Genomic DNA, 19,950 nt, shown 5'->3' on the forward strand with positions numbered 1-19,950 from the left:
CAAGGGATTTGAAAAGATTTTTCCCTTCATACTATGACTCATTTGAAACATCTCATCTCAACAGAAAAAAAAAGGGGCAGGACATTTTTTATTAAAATTTAACTTTTCAAAATAGCTGGACAAATAACATTAAATTAACTGACAGTGTTTCAGGATTTGGAAAGTCTTCTGTAAAATCAGAGAAATAGTAAGCAAAATAAAATTAAATGGCTTATTACAGGCTCACTTTTTAAAAATTGTATGTAAACACATGCTCTTTTATATACTGTTTGTTAAACTTGCAGGACTAAAATCTTATAAACTTATAGTTCAGACTGAAAGCTAAAGCTTTTATACTTTTTTTCTGTAGAAGAACAAGATCAGAGTGAAAAACTGACATTGCTTCTTTCAGCATATGACTTAGATGAGAAAAATAAGGAAATGCAAAAGAAATCGGCAAATGAAATTCTTCAAATCAAATTACCAAACATTAAATAGTAGACTAGCAAGATATGTAAGAAGAAACATAAAATCATAAATGTGTCATGGGTCTAGAAGGAGGGAAAAGTGCCAAAGCTTTTTTGTTTTGCTGTTTTTCTGCTTAGCATTTCATGGGCACATACTTGTTCCCCGATTAGAACCTGGCTGGAAGTCTTGGTGTGAGGCAGCTCTGCTGGTGTTGGGATAATGATGCTTCAGTTCCCAGGTGCAGCAGTTTCTCCACAGCCATTAACACTTTCTGTGGGACTGGTACCAGCTCAGTTTTTGTTTGTAATTTAAAACGTGCCATGGATGAGTTATCCATCACTGGCTTCAGCCAGTCTTGTGCCTATCCTCGAATCCTCCCTTTGCAGCATGGTAAAATAAGGAGGAATTCTAGCTTTTCATCAGTGTGCTGACCTGGCTTTCTTCTTTCTGATTCTTTGTGTAGTGAAGGTTTGGCATCAGGGGCTTTTTCCAGCCATCAGATTTGGTCTTTTCTCCATAACAACGAGGAAGAAAATGTGTTGCTGTTTGAGCTATGTAAAGCATAGGAAAAACTTTCAGTAAGAGAACACAAAACAATTTCCCAGTCCCTTAGATACCAGCTGTGTAATTGTATTGGTAATAGTTACTTGGCCTTTTATGGATTTTATTATTGCCTAAGAAATTTATACACAAATTATTTTGGAGATGGGAAGTTAAACTAGGAAAAAATGCTAAGGTTAACTTGCAATATCTATTTCAGTGCTGTAGTCTACCTGCCTGGAATATCTTTCCTACCATGCAGTGTACAGGGTGATGTGCAAAGTTAGATTAATTTACCTGTGCGTGAATTTTAGCAACCAATAGTTAAACATGATTCAGTTGTTTAAGAATGCCTCAGTCCACAAGTATGCTGAAATTAAATGGATTTTAAGCCTTGCATTGTTTTTGTCCCCAGGGTAAAACATCAAGTGGAATACTTGGGTCTGAAAGAAAATATTCGCGTCAGAAGAGCTGGCTACGCCTACAGACGGGTTTTCAAGAAGTTTCTGCAGAGGTAGGTAACACTGGTTAGAAGAATTGCCATAAACAACAGCAGGGTTGTTTACATGATGAGGAGAGAACCAGTTTTGAAACCTTCCCATTTCCCACTTAGCCATTTCTCCACATGTGCCTTGCTGAGTGATCTCCATTACACAGAGATTTCAAAGTGCTTTAAAGCCTGGCTTTGTGTTATTGAAAGTACTTCATCTTTCCTGTAAACTTGCCTAAGGCCTCAGTATTTGTAGAGCTTTGAGAGGGTTCCTCAAAGTTACAGAGAGTTCAAGGAACAGATGCAGTGCCTGAAATCTGAGTATCCAGCTGCAGGCTCTTGTGTAAAATGTTACTGCTCCAGCTCAGCCAATTCTCCCCACAGCAGATAGAATGCAGGTAAAGAAGTCCACACCTGCCATTCAACCATTGCAGTGTAAAGAGTAACCTCAGCTTACACAGCTTGTTATCCTTCCACTGGTGTTCTGACAGCTGGGAATGGGCACAGCTCAAACCTCTGCAGCTGCTCACAGAATGAATGAAAGCAAGTCAGAGCTCTGGAAGATCAGTCCTGTTCTCAGTGTCTTAGGACCAGCTGTTACCATGATTAACTACCTCCACTAGCTAATGAAATCCTCTTAAATAGGAGCAGTTTCAAGATTTATACAACATTCAGCTTCTGTTCTTCAGAAACTGAAGACATGCAGCTAATAAGTGCCCAAACAGGCTTTATGTAATAAATCAGCTTTTGTTGGAAGTCGTTGCATGGAATTTGAGAGTGTCAAACAAAAACCCAATCAGTTTTTGCAAGGAGTGGAGTATAGTTAATCAGACAGCACAGGACAAAGCCATTAGTAATCCTTCATGATAGTACCAAGAATATTCTAATAGTGCAGTAACAGCCAGACCTAAAATCTCCAAGGGTATGGACTTCATTTTCATGGAACAATTTAAAATTCCTTTTTCTTTATGACTTTCAAGCCTAGAGGTATAAACATGAACATGCTACAGGCAATGTTACTTAACACAGACTGTTGCTGAGACAAGTAACAGATTTATACTGTGTGTTAAATCTAGCCTGAACACAGTTCAGGCTGAGAGTTCTGCACAGAGGAAGGTGATGTGGTACTTCTGGATCCACAGGCAACTGAAACTCCTCTTATGGAATTCATCCTTTTGTTTCAGATCAGTTAGCTTTGTTAAATGTAACATTTTGTTATGAGTAAACTTCTTCCTGCACCCTTTCCATTCACAGTTCCTAGCATCCAGAACAAGCTCTGTTCTGACCCCCAGAGTCAGTGTGAGTAAAATCGGGCTGAGGCATGGGATGGACAGGAAATGCATGCTTGTACACTTGTTTTCATTGGGCGTTCCTTGGCAGCTCCGTGCAAGTGGAGATTGCTGGGCTGAATAGACGTTTATGTACAAAATTTACATTTGCATGCAAAAAGCCACAGTCACTGAAAAGGCCTGTGTGTTCCCAAGCATAACCAATCTGAAAGCTGAGCTGAGCTCCCTGTTCAGCCATCAGACCTAACTGCTTACTGGGAGTTTGTAACACCTATTTGGGGGCAGTCATGATTTCAAATTGTTCCAGAAGCATGTTAAGGACACATTTAGTACTTGTGCTGAAATCATCTGCAAGATCAAATTACACAAGCTTAACAAACCTGGGTTCATGGGTAGTGACATGAGTGGTTTCATGGGAAGCATGCACGAGGACACTGAAGTGCCATTGCTGAACAGCAGTGAACAGTCAGAGTTGTCACGATACCAGCCTGTGAAATGCTTCAGTAGTGCATGTTATAGAATTAGCTGTTTGTTCTGCACTATACTTGTCACACCAGTAAAATGTATGAGGTTAATTTGATGAAAAAGAAGAATTTTAAATCTGTTCTTACTTTGTACCCAAGGGCTCTACACATATGAAAAGGTCTTGAATCACGTTTTTCCCTATGCCCTCCTTTACAGCTGAGGAGATGTAGGAGAGGATTTGTAGTATGCTGAAATGTCATGTCACAGTCTCTTGTGTGAAAGATAGCAGTTTCAAACACCTGTATTCACCTCAGCTTCTTTACCTTCAGACTTGGTTAGACCCACCTACACAGCTGCACTGTTGGCAATACATGATGAGCCTGCAAAAGAGGCTGGTAAATAAATGAGCTGGGAGTTACTTTAAATTACAGCTCCTTACTGGGTTGGATCTATTTAACCCATAATACTGATAAATCACATAAATATGTAAGTGCATATACACAGATTGTGTATAATTAATACACTGCCATATTTAAGGTGGTGTAAGAGCTACTTCATTACACTGTCCAGCAGAGTACTTGAGCATTTGTTAACTGAGAGATTTGAACATGAGAACATCAGTGGTTTGAATCCTATTAAATTATTCAGAAGTTACTCTCTTTTCGTGCACCTTCTATTCAGAGGTGTTTGGGTTTTGTGATACATTTCTTTTTAACTGTTTGCTATTTCTGTTTGTGTGGTATTGTTACTTAAATTGCATGATACTGTTCCTGTTTCTTGACTGGATAACATTTTAGATATGATGATATGATGGTAATCAACATTCCTTTAATATCTTTTCCAGCAATTCCTTGTCTGATTTTTGAGAATGTTTTATTAGGAACTACCATCTTAAGAACTCGGGAATTACAACAAACCAACCTGCATACTTGATCACTCTTTTTCATGTGTTGAATAGTTTTACTAATAAGCAGGATTTAGTTTATATCATTTAAGTATGCCTAAGGCATTAAAAGGAAGTTGTCAACAGTATAGAATAAGAGATTTTGGGGAGAAATTTGTTTCAATAGTCTTGTTGTCAAAGGAGCCTAAACAGCTGCTGCCAGAGAAGGTACTTACCTGGAGCAGCTAAAGCCCAGCAGTGCTCCTTGGTGGGCAGTGGAACAAGGCAGCTTTGTAACTCCAGCCTGGCAGTTCCAAAAGCCCAAGTGAAGCCTGGAGAAGTGGGCAGTTTAAAAGGGGCTGCAGCCTGGCATTCCTTCATTCTCAGAGAACTTACAGAGGACACCGTGAGAGAGAAGGGTTCATGCTTCTTTCTGTCACAGACAAGTTAGAGCACTTCCCTGCTCCTTGCAGGCCCTGTGGGGGCAGTTCCCAGAGTGCCCTCAAGCACCAACATCACTGTTGCTTCCTTCTTGCACCAGAGGCCAAGCCAGCGGCTTCCTGGGATAGAGCCAGCACTGGCTCCTTGCTAAATGCAGCCCAGCTGTTGAGCAGGTGGGTTAGGAGCACAGGCTGGTCACTTGCTCAGAAACAGAAAAGACCTTTGTAAGAATAAGACGGAGTGAGAAGGCTTGAGTGAGAAATTGGATGTGTGCTTGGGAACCAGTTTAGAGTACCAAAGATGTAGCTCCTCAAATCTGGACCATAGGTCATTGTTGGTGTATAACCTCACCCTGGACTTAAGCAGATTCCAGCAGAACTTTCTGCAATGAACTGCTGCAGTTACCAGACAGCAACTTAGCATCTGGAAGTGGGAGACTCCAGGGCACTGTTGTTCTTCTCAGTTGTTTGGTCTCACCAAACAAGAAGCATCTTAATACTGTGTATTTTTGCACACACCAAGCTCTGAGTCCTGCTGTCATTGTCAAGCTCCCCCAGGGTAGTGCTGGCCAAGAGTCAGTGGTGTTGTGCTGCTGCTGTTTGACCCCAGGTTTTAATCTCTTCTTGTTGGTGGTTTAAGGTATGCCATTCTGACCAAAGCAACCTGGCCCTCGTGGAAAGGAGACGAGAAACAAGGAGTCCTCCACCTGCTTCAGTCAGTCAACATGGATCCTGACCAGTACCAGCTTGGGAAGTCCAAAGTCTTCATCAAAGCTCCAGAGTCTGTAAGTGTGCCAGAACACAATTCTTTAAATATGCAGCTGTTTGCTGAAATTGAAGTCCTGCCTGCTCAAGTTGAGCATGATACCTGCTGAGGTGTGGGAAGTGTAAAAATCTGAGGCAAGCTGAGCATGTCTATCACAGAGGCTGTGTAAAGGGCACACTGCATAAGCTCACTGCAGGGTTTTGGCACTTAATATAAAGAGAATTAAATGCATCAAGAAGAAGAAAAATAGGTTATGAAGAGTCTTTGGTATCAAGAACATTGGTCCTCTTCTCATAAGAACTACTGATGAAGGTAGAATAATCTCAAGGGATGGTAAGGATCTGTTACACAGCACAGAGTAAACCAATGTTCCATAATGACTACAACTTGAAATCCCAAAGAGAGTATTAGGGAGGCATCACAAGACTGGTTTTATCCTCTGGCTACTAAGTTGTGTGAAATCTGTTGGAAAAACGTTTTCTTACTTTGCTGTTAAGGAAAGTTGTTCAGGAAAATGTGTGCTCTACTCACCCTCATGTATTCCTGATGCATCAGAAGCAATGGGCCTTAGTTTGTGTAGCACATCTTGCAGCTGAGCCTTGATTTCTTGGTCTGAAGTTGTGCTAAAAAAAAAGCTGAACACTTCTGTAGCTGTCATTTGCTGTTCCAGGAACATGTATTTTTCTCTGTGGAACAACAGTAATTCAGGCAATGGCACTGCTGTGTCCAATCACATAGGAAGGTATTTGTTAAAGGCAAAAAAATAATGTTTTTCCAAGTCATAATAGAAATTTTGTTGTTTCTGCCATAAAAAGGGTAAGAGACTTTTCAGGAATAATGGGATTTACATTCCTGCCTACATCTGAGAGATGTGTTTATACACCACAGCATGGAGTGCTTGAGATGTTGATTATTAGAATACTTCAGGTGGCATATTGGCAGAGCAGGAAACTATTATGGGATTGATCCTACTTGGCCATGGCAACAACACCAGCCAGTTCTGAGGGAGTGTGAGCTGTACCTGCTTCCTCTGGAGCAAGCTGCGATTTCTTTCTGGAGATTATTGGGAGTTTGCCTCACAAAGTTGGTGTGATTTCCTGGTGTCTGTCTTCTGTTTAGTAGCCAAGTGGCAAGTGGGATTGATGCATCCAGTTCCCCTTCAGTCAGTTAATGATCTGTAACCCAGCATGATGTGCTACTGGCTCTTATGAGAGGATGACATCGTTGCCCAGTGGAAGCATCTTCCTGATGCATTTTTGTGATGCTAAGTCCTGCTTGCATGGATATGTCATTTAATGGTGTATCTGTGAGTTTTACTGAGGGACAGTTCTGCAGGTTAGGACAACATGAAGTTGACTGGAAATTTTTTTTTTTTTTGTTCTGTTTCAATTTTAATTTAAATTAATGCTTTTAATTACTGTGTATGTTTTCTTTCATTTTTTTAATGCCATGAAATAGCTTTTTAAATAAGTACCAAAATGAGTCTGGACTTTTATTTTATGTTTAAAATATTTTTACGAACTGAATATTTTAAAGAGTGATTTATCTTTTATTAAGAAAGACAATAATTTCTCATCTTATATCACTAAAGTATTGTCTAGGATTCTAGGATTCTATTGCTTCTGAGAAAAATAAGCTTTCAGATGGTAAATGAATTTTTTTCTTTCTTCCACCAAAAAGAGCACCTGTTGTGGTTAAAGATGGAAAATGCTTGATTTGCTTGAGTGTGAAAGGGGAGGCTTTATAATACTTATTTTAGGAAATGGTTTATGCAGTATTCTTATTTCTATAGGTTAAGAACTGTATTTCAGCTCCGTGTACTTCCTTAATGGTGACCTTCAGCTGCAAATTATTATTTTGCACTGAGATTTTGCAATTAACATTATTGTTAGAGAAATAAATGATGAGTGTTCCTGAAAGACAGCATCAATATTGTCACTGTAACCTGAATTGCATGAGGGCTTGGTCATGCCCCTGCTACAGCTGAGGATGTTTTTGCATCAGGAGCTCTCATGCCTGTGCTGAAACCCCAGCCAGTGCTTGTGTTCAGGAAGGGATTTTTAAATTTTTTAAAATAAGTTTGCTGTAGCTGGAGAATTGCCAACTGTGAAATAAGGTTTTATGGGTGGCAGAAAGGCTTCATTATTTACATTTCCATCACACACCTGAATAAATAACTCTGTACAGGAGCAAGTGAGGTTCTGTGGAACTAGTTTGCACCAGATCAAATTTCCTTTTTCAGATCAATATGAAGGACAGTGTTTTTCTAGATTTGCATGGTTTAGAGCAGCAAACTAAAAAAAAAATAAAATCCTAAAGCCCAGGTTTGCTTTTCCATATACCTGTTTTTACCAATTATGTCTCTTGAAAGCTGGAAGAAAACTCCTGTGAATATTTAACGCACAATGCGGGGAAGTAACAGGCAACAGTCATGTCAGTGGATTGATTGAATGCTGCAATTTAGCCAAAAGCTTATGCTTCTGATAAGACAAAAACCCCATTTCACTGAAGTACATAAAAGGCTGTAGTGAATATACTGTATCCTACAATAATTATGAAGTTGTTCTAAATACATTAAATTTACACGTTTTTTAATAGGACCTGCGAAATTCTCAAGAAAGGGGATCTACCTTCCATTCCTGTTTTAATAAAACAGTATTTTCTCTTGATTTCTGAAATTTTAGACCCAAAAAATCTTACTCTGTTATACTTGTGAATTATGAGGTCATAGTTAAAAGTCCTGTAGCCAGCTGACAACTTTCAGTGGCGAGAAAGAATGGAGACAGTGAACACAAGGGTATGAAATTCAGGCAGGGAAGAAAGTTGCTTGTGACCAGTTATGTTTCACATTGCACAGATCCCCACAGACAAGGTAACATTCTGATAAGAGGAGTAGGAGTTTTGGAGAATGTGTGGATGGAGGCTGAAGAAAAGGCCAGTGGAGAATCTTGCGTTGCACCAATAGAATATTTCAGGGAGAACCCATATTCCTCTTCCTTCATCATGGGGTATGGAACTTAATGGGTAGATTGGTAAGAGCCACAGCCACTCAAATATCAGAGATTTCTTCCAGAAAGGCTTCCTAACCATTCCAATCTCAGATCCCACAGCTGTGCAAGAGGAACCAGCTTGGATCTAGAATTAAATGCACTGGAGAGTTGTTGAAAGTAAAATGCAGCTTTTTCTTGAACTTTGCATGTGAAATGTTTGCCCCACCCCACTGTCTCTTTGCACAGCTGTTTCTGTTAGAAGAGATGAGAGAGAGGAAGTACGATGGGTATGCCAGGGCCATCCAGAAGGCCTGGAGGAAGTATGCGGCCAGGAAAAAATACGTGCAGATGAGAGAAGAAGGTAGGTCAGAACTTCTGATGGCAGGGACTGCACACACACATGGTTCCAGGAACAGAAGGAGGGACAGAAAGGGGAAGGAAATCCCTCTCTGTAGGCAAAAGCTGCATTGCAGGTAACTGCACTTCGTTGGACCCCTGCAGTACCTCTGATGAGGCTGACTGCTCTGCGTGCTTGGACTGCCCAGTGTTTTGCTCTGAAATCAAAGCCAGACTGAGTAGGACAGACAGCAGAGATATGTTGCAGGGGAGGCAAAAGAAGAAAACTTCCCACAGTTACAGAGGATCTGAGTAATATGTAGGTGATAAGATCAGTCCACAGACTATCCTGGGACTTAGCTGTGTGTGACCTGGGCTGTGTGAATGAACATGCTGGGTTTGGAAGGTTAATCTTTAATTTATAGCACTGTGAGAAATGTCTTAATTCCAGGAATGCTCCTAATTAACCAGAACTACTGAGCTTGCTGTCAGTGTCTTTCATTAGGAATGGATTTAATGATTCTTATCTAAAGGATTAGTAGCAGTGCTTCACTGTTTTTCCATATTAGAAACAATACAGTTCTCACTTCCCAAGAAATTCTGTGTCAAACAGTTGGCTCTTTGAGAACATGAGTTTAGGAAGCTTTGTAGTGCTATTAATCAGTGTTTATGTTTTGTATTTAAGCATCAGATCTGTTGCTGAGCAAAAAGGAGAGAAGACGGAACAGCATTAACAGGAATTTTGTGGGGGATTACATAGGCATGGAGGAGCACCCCGAGCTGCGCCAGTTTGTGGGCAAGCGGGAGAAGATCGATTTTGCAGACACTGTAACTAAATATGACAGAAGGTTTAAGGTGGGTGGAGCAGCAGCATCCCCTAAGGGCGAGTTCTGCTGTGAGTCAGAGCTGTCTTGAGCAGCTGGTCCCAGGAGCTGCCCAGCTCAGGACACAGCTGTGTATTTTCCATGCTGTGTTTCAGAGCGTGAAGCGAGACCTCGTCCTCACTCCCAAGTGCATTTACCTGATCGGGCGTGAAAAGATCAAGCAGGGCCCAGAGAAGGGCCAGGTGAAGGAAGTCTTGAAGCGAAGGATGGAAGTGGAGAGAATTCTTTCTGTTTCTTTAAGGTCAGTACCTGCCAATACATTTTCTCATTAAAAGAGCAATTTGTGTAGGACAAGGAAAATAAGTTGATTGATGAAATGGGAATCGAAAGCTTTCTTTTTGAATTTGCTTGCTTTGGGTTTCAGACTTGCATAGTAATCTTCAAATTTCCAATTTATCTCTAGTCAAAAAATCTGCCATTATTGAAGAGAAGAATTATAACAGTAATTTTAATAGCATATGGTTTTTTGCTAACAGTAATTACTGTAAGATGACTAAGTAGTATTCCTGTCTCAAAAGGGATTGTTTCAGCTATTCCATTATCAACTCCTGAAAAAAACCAAACCTGTTCTCAGAAAGCAAGGTTCTATAATTAATGCTGCTTGGACTTCATTATGTTTTTAAAAATTAACCATGAGTACTCTGCAAATATCATTATAATGCTGGCTGTATTTGCTGATGACATTTTAAACTCTGATTTTCTTGCAGCACCATGCAGGATGACATTTTCATTCTACATGAACAGGAATATGACAGTTTGCTCGAATCAGTCTTCAAAACAGAGTTTTTAAGCCTCTTATCGAAACGATACGAAGAGAAAACACAACAAAAACTACCTCTGAAATTTAGCAATACGTGAGTGATGGCTTTTTTCAATGGGCTTTTAGGGATAAAGGTTTTGTTCTTGCTGCCAAGGCAAATGAGTGAGTGCAAGTTGAGAGTGAGTGCAAGTTGTAGTTTATTTACAATACTAAGAGGTAGCACAGTGTAAAACCCTGTATGTGCAAGGATACCAGACTTTGTGCTTGCCTTGTCAGAGTAACAGGTTAGGATTTACCAGGGCCACTTGACACTTCCCACTGTGTGTGTGCATGGAGAGCTGCCTTTGTTCTCCTGACCATGGCAGCAGGGCAGGGCCTCTGCACAGCCACTGCACAGCTGCTGCTGGCTCCTGGCAGGAGCAGGGAGCAGACTCTCAGTGAAGAGTGTGAAAGAATTCCAGGCACATCATGCAGCAGTCTGAAATGCTGAAGTTTGTTGTGGGTGCTGGGGTGAAAGAATAATTCTAAGGAGGCCTCACTTAAGTAAATGATATGGGAAACATCGTTTAGAAACAATGAAACCTAGAGCATGTCTGATGTGCAGTTTGGCTGTGAGGACATCCTGGGAACAGTCTCAGCAAATGTGCTTTCATAATACTTGAACCCATTAAGGAGATCAGCAACAGCAGGCCTGGATTTGTATGTTTATTTTATTGCCTTCAAAAAGGTGGAGGAATTATGAAAAGCAACAGGAGATCACTAGTTTTGTTTGGAAAGGGTGTAGAAGAATTGAAGTGAGGAACATAACTATAGAATACACTCCTGTATACTGAAAATGCAAAGCCAGTACCAGGAGTGTCATGTATTGCATTTCTGGGGTCTTGCCCAAAACCCTATCTTAGTACAGGTCAGAGCAGATGCATAGTGTGCAAATGCTGGAATGAATGTGTGTGTGCCTGCCTTTATGGGAAGGAATGCAAAATGAAGGGGCTGAGGTGTGTGTCTGCAGAGCTGTTCCCTTGCAGCACAGCTCAGGGCCTGCCCCAGAGCACACAGGGCAGTGGTGTGTGCCTCTGACTGCGTGCAGGGAATGGTCACAAACAGCACTCGAGCAGTGCCAGCAGAGGCAGCACAGAGGCTCTGCTGGCCAGGGCTGACATGTCTCCTACTTGGACCTTTGCACATTTTTGTTCAAAGCTCACTGTCCTCTCCAGGGCATCTTAAACTTCCTTTGAGAAGCTGTACCAGGGAAGTTAAAACATCAATTAAGAAGAACAAATTTTTAAAAAAAGCATGGAAAAAAGATTTCATTAGGTGGTTATGTCAGCTGAGTCATTAATGGAATGCAGATTCTCAGTCTAAGCTTTTAATTCTGTATTTCTAAGTTACCTGCTGCCAAGCAATACTGCCTTGATTTCATGTAGCAGTTCTGGTTTTTTTCATTTGTGTGTTCACATGCTTCTGTCAGACTTGAAGTCAAGCTGAAGAAGGAGAGCTGGGGGCCCTGGAGCAGTGCTGGTTCTCGGCAGGTGCAGTTTATGCAAGGCCAAGGAGATGTAGCCATTCTCAAACCAAGTAATAAAGTGCTGCAGATCAGCATTGGACCAGGGCTACCAAAGAATTCCCGTAAGTGTGAATTTCCTCTACAAATTTGGGGTTTATAAAATCAAAGAATGGTTGACTTTTTCTATCCATGCTTGGCTCTAGCCTCATCGTGTTCTTTATTAATTTCTTTGTAATACACAAAGATCCTAAGGATTACAGCAGAATTCCTTGCTGCTCTACAGCTGTCAGTGTTCTGGACCTTGTTTACTGTAGTTATAAGAAGGCTTTGCTCTATATCCTGAGGCTGAACTGGATCACTAAAGGGAGACCATCCCAAAGTCATCCTTTTTGCACCTAATGCTTTATAACAGCCTGGCCAACCCTGCAGGAGTCAGATTCCTTATTCCTGAACATCAGGTCTTTCTGATCCCAGAAGAGGTGGTCTTGGCAGCCAGCAGGACTTACCTAATAAATGTTATTGTGAAGGGGTAACAGAATTTTGCTGGTTTCTTCTAGGTCCTACTAGGCGGAACTTTACCCAAGGCAGAGGATATTCCAGTAGGTCTCAAAATCAGACTTACCCTATGAGAGCTGCACCACCTCCTCCAGGTAAGTCCTCTTAGCTTGGGCTAAACAGAATTCCTGATAAAGGCTCTTGGTTTTTTCCTGTCATCTGGCAATTTTTACCCATTTAAAAAAAATATGGTAACAGTTTAAATTTCTCTTTAAAAGACCCTGCCTGGAAAGCATCTGTTTGTAGATACTTTATGAAGTGTCTTGCTGGATATTCCCAGAGCTGTCCTGCTTGGGGTGGATGGTGACTTGTTAAGACACTTGGTATAAGCCACTGAATCTAAACCTGACTTTGTAGCCTTCTCCACTGTGAAGGGTACAAGCTCTGTGCTTATCAAGCCACAGACAATGCTTTGCAGTGAAAGTGCTTTCAGGGCCAGCACAGCAGAGAATGCAGTTTGTGTCTCACTGTGCTGCCCTGTCAGACATGTTACAGCTCCTGTGTGCCAGAGTGCTGGGGCACAGCAGCTGTGCCAGTGAACAGCGTGGCTTTCTGCAGGGGACTGATGTCATTAGGGTGTTCCACTTCTGCCCTGGGCAGATATGCTTGTGAACTCACAGGGAAGAACAATATTCCATTGACCCAGCATTTCCCAAGAGATTTTTTTTTCACTTACACTCCCAGAGTACTTTCTTTTTAACAAAGAGTCCTCTTTCAGTCAGCTGCTGTTTATTGAGAAGCACAATGCTAATGGTGGAAGTCAGGGGTGTGACCAGTCTTGGTCACCAAATTAAATAGACAATTCCAAATCCTCACAGCTGTATGAGTCAAACTAACTAACAACTGTGTGATCTGCCAGATCAGTAGTAAAGTGGGAAATTACTGTAAGAGCTGACCTGTCTGTCAGCAAACAGAGGTAAGTATTTGTACAGCATCAGTTAAAGCGAGGACAGTCTGGTTTATATTTACAAAAACTGTTTCAGCAGTTTTATAGCTAGAATCGTTACTGCTGAAATTAAGTGCTGTGATGACCCTCGGGCACTGGGCTATCATTTAAAAGGTGAGTAGAAGGCTTTCCTACAAACCTCTCTGTAGGTTACAGTAACATGGCTTTGGTTGTTTCTTGAATGTTAAACTCTTGTAAAGTAGCCACACATAGCTGGAAAAACAAAATTGCAGACAGGTGTTACAAAAGAGTTCCAGTTAAAATGCCCAGACTTCCAAGGAGTTTAAAGCCATGTCAAATTCCTCCTTGAAAGTCCCAATTATCTAGGTTCTGCTATTTTCACATCTTGTTTTGAAATCAGTGGTGCAGTAGATGAACAGAGTGTTCTGTACAGGTTCAGAGTAACCCAAATATTTTTACTAACATCACCATAATGTATGTGCCATCCTGGCTTGGATTGCAGAGTGGGGTTTATGCAGGAGTTTATGACCCTTAAGTTCTGCCACAGCACCCAGAGAACCTCAGAAGTGAAGAGCAGCTGTTACAGGCAGTAGGGTTTTTCCTGTGAAGGTGCTGTGATTATGAATTCTCCTCTCTGCCCAGTTCTTTCTGCTAATGTTTAGCAGGCATAATCACAATGGCAGAGGAGAGGTTCACCCATGTAAGTGAGGAAACTGATTTTTAATAGAAGCATAGCTCCTGTTTTGTTCCATAGGAGTTTTAGGAATGTAAAGCATGCAGACTTGGGATCTTTAGGCCCTAATACTGCAAGTAGCTCAGACATGGGTGGGTTTGCTTTAAATTCAAGTTAAGAGGCATAATTATGTATTTAAAGGAATGTACCCATGTCAGTTCTAGGAAATTCAAATTCCTTTTCTACTATCAAAATAGCATCAAGGCATTGTTTTAAAACAAAACAACAAAAAAGCCCAAACACCCCCCACCTGCATGCTTGTTAAAATGGACAAATATTTATAGTAACCTAATAAAAACAGTCAAATTCCTTGAGTATGTGATAGAGTTTGAACTTCAGAAGAAAAAGCAATTTGGATATGGATTAGCTATGGATATGATTAATTATGATTATTATAATTATGAGTAGCTTTGGATTACCCCTAATCTGGATAAAATATTGTGCAGTGTTTTAGAGAGGAGTTGGTGGTACCATGTTAAGCTAAACTGGAACTCAGCTGAGGGGTAATTCTTGTGCTAGCTTGGAACATCCAGGGCACAAGTCTTAAACCATGAAGTTGGGAACCCAAAAGAGATTGTTAGCAGACCAGAAACTGGGTATAAATGAACATTTCAACATGACTTTGTGCTTGGGTTCCTTGATAGGACTCTGCTAAGCCATCAAGGGTTACCTTTACTGAGCTGGAGTTCAGACTGCATGTACTCACTCTTTATTTACTTCTAGGTCAGCAGAATGGAGTAATAAATCTCCCCCAGTCTGCAGCCCATCCCCAGACCCCAGGAAATCAATGGGCCAATCAGAAGAACCTGTACACAAACATGGCACGACCAGTTTTACCACGGCAAGTGTCAGGAGGATCAGGCAAGATTTCACAGCAGCCACAGAGCTTGGATTTCTTGAAAGTACCTGACCAAGGAGCAGCTGGGTAAGATTTTACATTTAATCTGATAAAAAGATGTCAATTTTTGCAGTTTTAGACACTAAAACTGTTAATGACTGATACACTCTGTGCATCAATCACCTGCCTTTGCAGGTTATCATCCATTCCATCAGATTCCAAAAGATACTCCATCTTAGACCCATAGGAATAAAGGTGAAGCAGTTCTGGTTTAATATCTTAGATTTGAATGTTGAAGGCCTTAAAAAATGTTAAGGTTTTTCAGTGACCCAACAGCTTCTACTTTAATTCAGCCCTTACTCCACTCTCTTGTTGAACATTAGTGGAGCTCTACTGTAGTGGGTATCTTGAGTATCATTTAATTGTCAAAGACTGTTGCCTATTCAGCAGTTCTAGGAAAAAAAAGACGTAATTTAGTTTAGAAGCAGTTTACTGATGACTCCCATGATCTGCATGAATGGGGGTTCTTTGAGCCAGCAAAAGTATATTTATTTTTAAACATATCAAGAACAACCTTTTGTGCAAGCAGCCCTGTCTCAGCTGGCAGCCAGCAGACAAGCTCCTTGGCAGGTGTTCTGCACTAAATTCCGTGTTGGCCTAAGTATTCTTTTGCTGTGTCTTCCAACAGGCTGTTTATTAAGTAGATTAGTTACAACTTAAGTGAGCATTACAGACCTCACTTTATCAAATAGTAACAAATGTGCACAACTGATAGATTTTGAGAATTGGAAGTGCACCCAAGGGTTCCCGAGGAGGAGCTTCCTGGTTCCTAAACATGGAGCCCTCAAGCAGGGTTAGGCATGTTCAGAGGTCTTTGCTGTTGTACTAAATGCATCATTTAACCCCACTGTGCCAAGTGTCAGCCATAAGATGTTTCAGGCATATTTAGGGCATTTTTTTTGTTCAAGATTAATCTTCAAGAAAGAAATCAGAAAGAAATAGCCCCTGCTACTTACTTTACCACTTTCAAACTCATGAGCACATGCTAAGAGGCACATCTCCATCTTGTAATAACTTCCGTGGCTTTTGGCAGTGAAATGTTCTTGTCACATGTCAGCTTCTTCCTAAACTCTTTTACTAATAAATTGGACTTTACTTTGTCTCAAGACTACAGTTCATGTAACAACAAAAACACATAAGCCATAGGATGAAATCAAAACAAAATATGCCAGGTGTTCTGTCACAGAAAAGAAACAACATAACTATTCAGCAGTGGATTTCAGACACATTTCTGTGTCTGTTCCTTTTCAAAAGGAAGCTGTGAGCTAAAGAGGTGTGACTTTAGTATTTCAAAACCATAGCAATATATAAGTAGATACAATTTTTAAGGAGTAGAATTAGGTTTATTTTTAGCAAAGCTGCCAAGGATACAGTGATACCAACAATCCAGTACACGACCAAGATTAAAATCAGCAGGCTCCCCATTAGCAGCAAATCATCTCATTCAAGATACTGTAGTTCTACCATAGCTGCACAAAAGCTGTGCCGTTTTTCATGACTTGTGCTGAATTATTTAATTTCCATGTGCAGGCCTAGGTTTCACAGCACCTCCTATCCTGAGCAAAGGCAGTAAGTAGATGCTGAACAGGAGAAAAATATCTGCCCTCATACATTGAGAACTGAAGTGCAGTTATAAATCCATACTTCTAATCTTACTTTATGGTGCAGTTCGCTGCAAAGTTAAGAGGTTTATTGATAAAGTTAAGCCTAGGACTTCATGTAAGTAACTGTAACCCTGTTCTGCAAAAGGTGTGTTCCATTATCATGGCATTACATGACATGATCACAGTTCATTGTCTTTCACATCATTACATTTTTAGTCATTCAGCACATAAATTACAAACTGACATACTGAGTCTAATACCTGTTCTCTCTTCCAGCCTTTATTAGCTGATGAGCTGGCAAAACGCATTTCTTCCCTCTTTCCCCTTCCTACTCTTCAGAATGGTCACAGCTGTGATAGTTTGTGCAGCATCTCCCCTGCTGCTTCAGAGTTGGCTATAGGAGAACAAGTCCATAGATGGCCCTGGAATCTGAGGGAACTTAAAAGAGATGCAAGTCTCTGTTACAGCTTAGTCACAAGAATGGTAAAGTAGCAAGCCTTTGAGCTAGAACTTTGTTTTTGATGCTGAAAGTTGAAGCACTGGTGACACTGGGGCAAGGGGAGAGACACAGCCTAAGCTGTGTAGATACCAAGATATGCATGAACCGCATGTGCACATTTGCTTCCAGTTCAGCCTGGGCACTAAATGTCTTCTAAGCACTTGAACTGCTGTTGGGAAGTACTTAATCATCCATTTCCATAGGAAAGAAATGGCCACTCTGTGCCTTTCACAGGGAAGTCTCATGTTGCTATTTTTAATTGTTGTGACATTGAAGAAAATCTGTTTTCCCTTTCTGTGACACTCTTTAAAATGAATTGGTTAAGAGGGAGGGGATTGCTAACCGAGGTTTGAGTGCCAGAGCCCACGAGCCCTTGCTGTCCGCAGTGTCCGCAGGCAGACCTCGAGCCGCCCGCCGCCGGCCGGGGGCAGGCCCAAGCCGCAGCCCAAGCCCAAGCCGCAGGTGCCGCAGTGCCGGGCGCTCTACGCCTACGACGCGCAGGACACCGACGAGCTCAGCTTCAACGCCAACGACATCATCGACATCGTCAAGGAGGGTACGCTTGGGGCTGGCACCAGGGCACGGCTCCTTGAGGCCCATTGGCACCAGGAGCTGGGACGCAGCTGTCGGAGCCTCCCCACTTCATCTTCTCGTATTAGGCTTGCAAATGTCCACGATGGCTCAGGCAGCACAGACCCAGCCACCCCAGGCCAGCCTCTTCACTCATGAGTATGTCAGAGACAGAGTCACTGGGTACTGCAGAGCTGTACACTTAGTGAGACAGTAATTCTGTCACTGGCTCTAGAGGAAAATTAGCCTAAAGCACAGCTGTAGCACTAAAAGCAAAATGTAATTAGCTAGTTCCAACTCTGGGTGTCTAAAGGGCACCCTCCTCAGGGCAAAATGATGTGGCCACAAGATGAACATTCCAAAAATCCCGTCCCCTCATTCATTCCCAAAAAAAGCTCTCACTGAGTGGGCAAAGCTTTGCAAGGTTGCACCAAGTACGCAGGAACACTTCCAGAGCCTCACTCCTTAACTCTTTACCTTCCTGTCCTTTTACAGATCCTTCTGGCTGGTGGACGGGAAGACTACGAGGGAAACAAGGTCTGTTTCCCAACAATTATGTCACCAAGATTTAAAAGACTGTCAGAGAAAAATTAGTGTGAAGATACCAGTGGTTGAAGATGTTTTCCCTTGCCTTCAAGACATTGTTCTTCCAAGGTCTGCCTTCTCAGCAGTATTTTTACCAGTAAAATGTGTATGAGGAGGAAGAGTTTCCCACAGTACAGACTTTGATTTTTTTGTCTCAGCACCATACAGAAATGAACTGACCAGTTATTTATTATATTTAAAACCTGGTTTAAACACCTGGTAAGTGAAGAGTGCTCAAACCTACCAACTTCCTGAAACAGGTGATTTACAGTCTGGAACCAGGGACTTCAAAATGGGTGTATTTAATAAGTGCCTTCAGCTGAATAACCTTTTCAATTATCTACTGAAGATAATGTTAAGTGCACATTTCCTCTAATGCAGATCATTCTGGGGAACACGTTAATAAGGATGCTGCTACGTGTCAAAAAGATTTAGGCTCATTTGGGATATTACCATCTGAAAAACTACTGTGATGGTCTATTTAAGTAATTCTGTACAGAGATGTAATGGATCTGGTTTGTGTTTGCAAGTGTGTTTAGGGACTCCAGCAGGCACTGTAAGAATTTAAAACAGAAAACCACATAGTACTGTATGCTAAACAATGTTGCCTTCTTCAAGATTTATATTATAATATGGCTGGCCCATGTTGGATTTATGTTTAATACTCTACCTGTTATAGTGTCTTTATGCAGAGCTGTACATTTATAGAAATAGTTATATACTGTATATAAAAACTGGTTATGATAGAAACATGTATAAATGTATAATGCAGTAGTCCACTGTTTTTATGAGGTAGTACTGCTAGAATTTTTATGCCAGGTACTTACAGATATGCACTACTCCTTCTCCTTTTAAATAGCAAAAGCACAGGTATTACTGCCCAAGTCTGACTGCCTCCCCCAGAGTGGCTGTTGCTTGCCCTGCAGTTCTGAGAATTCCTGCTTTGCCTTTTGAGCCTCCATAAAATAAACCACAGGATGATCGATCAACAGGTTTGTTCTCTGTGAAGTTTGTTCTCACATATACAGATTCCTTGACAACAATGGCTTCAGGATTTTACTGCACGGACTTCTGAAGAAAGAATCTCTTTCTTCACTCTAAACCGAATTATTTTCCCTATGCCCAGCTGAAGTGCCATGTATTTCATTTTCTCATGTTAAGAGCAGTTAAAAAGCCCTGCATATGCTGGTATTAAAAAGTTGCATAAGCTTTAAGATCCAGCTAAAAATCTTGAATCCCTCCCTCCTAAACCACTGCCTAAGTCTAACTTAGGTACACACACTCCATCTTCTATAGCAGCTGTTTCTGGGAGCCAGAAATGAAGACCTCACTCCAAGAGAGGAATAATACCCACACAAAGAGTGAGGTACATTTTTCAGATGATGATTTGCTTCAAGTGCTAGGCTTACTTATCCCAGGGGAGAGAAAGCCCAGTGGCTTCACCGTCCTTCCCACAGGGGAGCACTGGGAGGTCTAGGGCAGTTCTGTAGCATCAGGTTCTTTCCTTCTACATCAGAGCCAGGCACACTCATGAAGAGATGCTGAGCAATCATGGACTAGCTAGGCATGGAAGGGAGGTACTGATTTCAGTATAACCTGGAGACTATCAAAAAGTGTAATTTAACATTACTTATACAACATTAATTTATCAAATAGACATACATGAGGTATTGGGGCAGAAAAGTTGCATTTCTTACATGCTTGTATTCCCTGAGCATACAGATACTGACACTTAGATTAGAAACAAAGACAGAAGTACACAAAGTGTCAAGGAAGTGACAAGAACTGCCTTATGCTCGATTTGA

General features: G+C 41.3%; 1 protein-coding gene across 3 annotated transcripts in view; it reads left to right on the forward strand.

Annotated features, from left to right (window-relative positions):
• The window catches only part of MYO1E (myosin IE), a 75,240-nt gene extending 56,106 nt beyond the window's left edge, over positions 1-19,134 (forward strand). For 2 of the 3 annotated variants that reach the window (XM_085588212.1, XM_085588214.1), the window contains 10 exons: positions 1,403-1,501; positions 5,195-5,339; positions 8,557-8,671; positions 9,332-9,501; positions 9,626-9,771; positions 10,238-10,384; positions 11,759-11,916; positions 12,352-12,444; positions 14,713-14,914; positions 17,377-17,861. In XM_085588212.1, coding sequence (XP_085444338.1) covers positions 1,403-1,501; positions 5,195-5,339; positions 8,557-8,671; positions 9,332-9,501; positions 9,626-9,771; positions 10,238-10,384; positions 11,759-11,916; positions 12,352-12,444; positions 14,713-14,914; positions 17,377-17,719 — 1,618 coding nt within the window. In that variant the 3' untranslated portion in view covers positions 17,720-17,861. Of the gene's footprint in view, positions 1-1,402; positions 1,502-5,194; positions 5,340-8,556; positions 8,672-9,331; positions 9,502-9,625; positions 9,772-10,237; positions 10,385-11,758; positions 11,917-12,351; positions 12,445-14,712; positions 14,915-17,376; positions 17,862-18,055 lie in introns of those variants that run through there. The other variant, XM_085588213.1, reaches the window with a different exon arrangement.
• Positions 19,135-19,950: the final 816 nt, after the last annotated feature.

Source organism: Lonchura striata, chromosome 10 (genome assembly GCF_050655825.1).
Source record: "Lonchura striata isolate lonStrDom1 chromosome 10, ASM5065582v1, whole genome shotgun sequence".
Lineage (NCBI taxonomy): Eukaryota > Metazoa > Chordata > Aves > Passeriformes > Estrildidae > Lonchura > Lonchura striata.